This window comes from Cyprinodon variegatus, unplaced genomic scaffold, assembly GCF_000732505.1.
Source record: "Cyprinodon variegatus isolate N-32 unplaced genomic scaffold, C_variegatus-1.0 Scaffold769, whole genome shotgun sequence".
Lineage (NCBI taxonomy): Eukaryota > Metazoa > Chordata > Actinopteri > Cyprinodontiformes > Cyprinodontidae > Cyprinodon > Cyprinodon variegatus.
The window spans coordinates 385,441-387,994 of record NW_015151222.1 but is presented as its reverse complement, the minus strand read 5'-3'; the positions used below and the strand labels follow the sequence as shown (position 1 = coordinate 387,994).

Sequence of the window (2,554 nt, the reverse complement as noted above, 5' to 3'; positions counted from 1 at the left end):
TTTCATATCTATTCAATTCAATTCAGTTTATTTATATAGCGCCAGTTCACAACACATGTCATCTCGAGGCACTTTACAGTTCACCAGATCATACAGTCAAATTGATCCAAAGTTTTCTATCTAAGCAAGCTAATGCAAGTCCTCACACTAAGCATGCTTGTAGCGACAGTGGAGAGGAAAAACTCCCTTTTAACAGAAAGAAACCTCCAGCTCTGAGCTCTGACTCCATTGTTAGAGGATGAAGAGAGCACATCCAGCCAGTCACAGTCAGAGAAACAGGACTACACTGGAAAAAACAGGTTGATCTCCAACATCTATAAACAAAGGTGTTGACGGCAGCAGCACAGCTGATATTTCTCTCCAGGATGGAGTCACAGCCAAACAGGATCAGTCTGTCATGATGGGTAAACAGAGAGGCCCAAGATGCAGAACACTGACGACTCAGAGGGAAAGTTTAACAAGTTTATTGTTGCACAAGCATGAGTTAAATGAACAGTAGACTGGTTCTGGTCTGGGACTGGTTCACTGGAGTCTGTGAGAGAGACAGTTGTGTTAGCGAAAGCTTGGCTGGGATTGATCTTGGTTGTGTTCAGGTTTGTACCTTGAAGTGCGCAGAAGAGGCTTTGGGAGCGGAACTGTTGGGTCCGGAGATGATTTGGTTCTGCAGAGTCCGTAAGCTGTTTCAGCGTCTTACTTCTAGAGACGAGTTTGACCATGGCTTGAGTTTCCAGCTCGGTATCCAGAGCTGCTTGGAAATCCAGAGAGTGGGTCTTCAGGTTTGGCTCGGAGGGCAGGCTCGGCAGATTAAGCTCTTCCAGAGCTTCACAGGAGAAAAACAGGAAACCTGGAAGCAGAGACAAAGGGTTAGAACCCAAACAGGACTCAGGAGTAACAAGGTTCTCAGAGGATCTATGGCTTAGGTGCTAACCAACTGATTAAGACACTGCGGCGTCGAGGCAAGGTCTGAAGACAGCTTATGTAGTCTGGTCCTCCAGATGAGATGATCAGCAGCAGGTGCGCAGACAGCTCAGCTGAGAGGATCCACGGCGGACTCTGCTGGAGAAAGTTGGTATTTCTCCAGCTCCCAACACAGTCAAGGCAAAGCTACTATAAAAAAAAGCAGAGAGAGCCCAACATGCAGAGTGAGAGAAAAGAGATAGAATGAAGCAGAATGATGAAATGGGGGTCCCTATGTCCTCCAGAAGTCTAAGCCTATAGCAGCATAACTATGGAGATAGCCCAGGATAACCTGAGCCACTCTAACTATAAGCTTAAACAAAAAGGAAAGTTTTAAGCCTACCCTTAAAAGTAGAGATGGTGCCTGCCTCACGGACTAAAACTGGTAGTTGGTTCCACTGGAGAGGAGCCTGATAACTAAAAGTAAAAGAACAGTACAGTGAATACTCTTGATATGGGGCATGGGGGCCCTTAGGGGAGTAGCGGCCTAGTGGTTAGGGCATAGAGCTTGGAATNGGGATCACATCTCTGGTGGGGGGTGTTGGTTGAGGGATGAGGATTTTAGAAGGGCTTCGAGTCTGGCTCCCTATCTCTGTCCTGGTCCGTGCCGTCCCCTTGGTGGTGGCTTCGTCCGGGGTGGGGGTTCTTGCATGATGCGTGCGGGCTGGCCAGCCAGAGTTGTCTCCCCTTTTTTATTTAGGATGGGGGGGTGTTGGCTTGTGGGCCCTGCCGCCGGTCCCCTGGCCCCCGGTGGTGCGACTGGTGGGGCTTATTTAATCACCACGGTCGGCTCCCCCCACCCCCTTTCACATTTAGACATTGAGGGTTTTGGGGGCCTTTCTCATGGGGTGGGGGGGGGGGCGTTGGGGGCATGTGTTGGACAACCCCTTTTGGTACTCCCAGTTTTAATTTCACTTGAGAGCAACACGCAACAACACCACATTCCAGCGGTTGCAGGGAGGATCGGGGTCTTCTCACACCCCTGTTCCCTGGCTGCCACCCGGGGAACAGGGGTGTGAGAAGACCCCGGTCCTCCCTGCAACCTGGGGCCTGGAGGAAGAGCGAGCCGCCTTGTCTGTGGTCTTGGTCCAGTCACTTCTGCTCTCCCCAAAGAAGGTTCGAGGGAGGGGCGTGTAATAGCTGGGTGAAATACTTGGTGAGGGGGGGTGGAGGGGGGCTGGGCACTTCGCCAAGTGCAGAGCCGATTCCCCCCATCCTGCTCTCCCTCCGCTGGCTTGCGCAAGGGCTCGCCGGTGCACTGGTGGAGCTCTGGTTTGGGGGTCGATGCCCGGGTGGCTACTGGCTCATTCCTGGCGGCATCTCCGCGGGGCTCGGCCGGCTGGGGCCCCTGCCGGGGGGTCGGGCGCCCCTGGGGCCTTGGATCTCTGGGGTCCAGGGCCGGATTTACTTCGGGAGGGCTGGCTGCCAGGGGAGCCCGCGGACTTGTCCCCGCAGCTCCCGGGGTCTCCGGCATCGCGGTGGCTGTGGGACTTCGTCGGGGCTGTCTCTCATCCTCCCTTGGTTGGGGTCAGACTTCCAAGGCTGGCCCCTCCTTGGTGCCTTCGTTCTTGGGGTCCCTTTGGGCGTCTGGGGCTTT

The 2,554-nt window shown here is 53.8% G+C and overlaps 1 protein-coding gene across 1 annotated transcript; it reads right to left on the bottom strand.

The window, feature by feature from the left end:
- Positions 1–1,451: 1,451 nt before the first annotated feature.
- LOC107098326 (proline-rich protein 2-like) lies at positions 1,452–2,431 on the bottom strand. The gene is made up of 2 exons (XM_015395952.1): positions 1,936–2,431; positions 1,452–1,621 (listed from the first exon to the last, which is right to left on the bottom strand). The coding sequence occupies exons 1-2, from the start codon at positions 2,429–2,431 to the stop codon at positions 1,452–1,454; spliced, it is 666 nt and encodes a 221-aa protein (XP_015251438.1).
- Between the last annotated feature and the right edge of the window lie 123 nt (positions 2,432–2,554).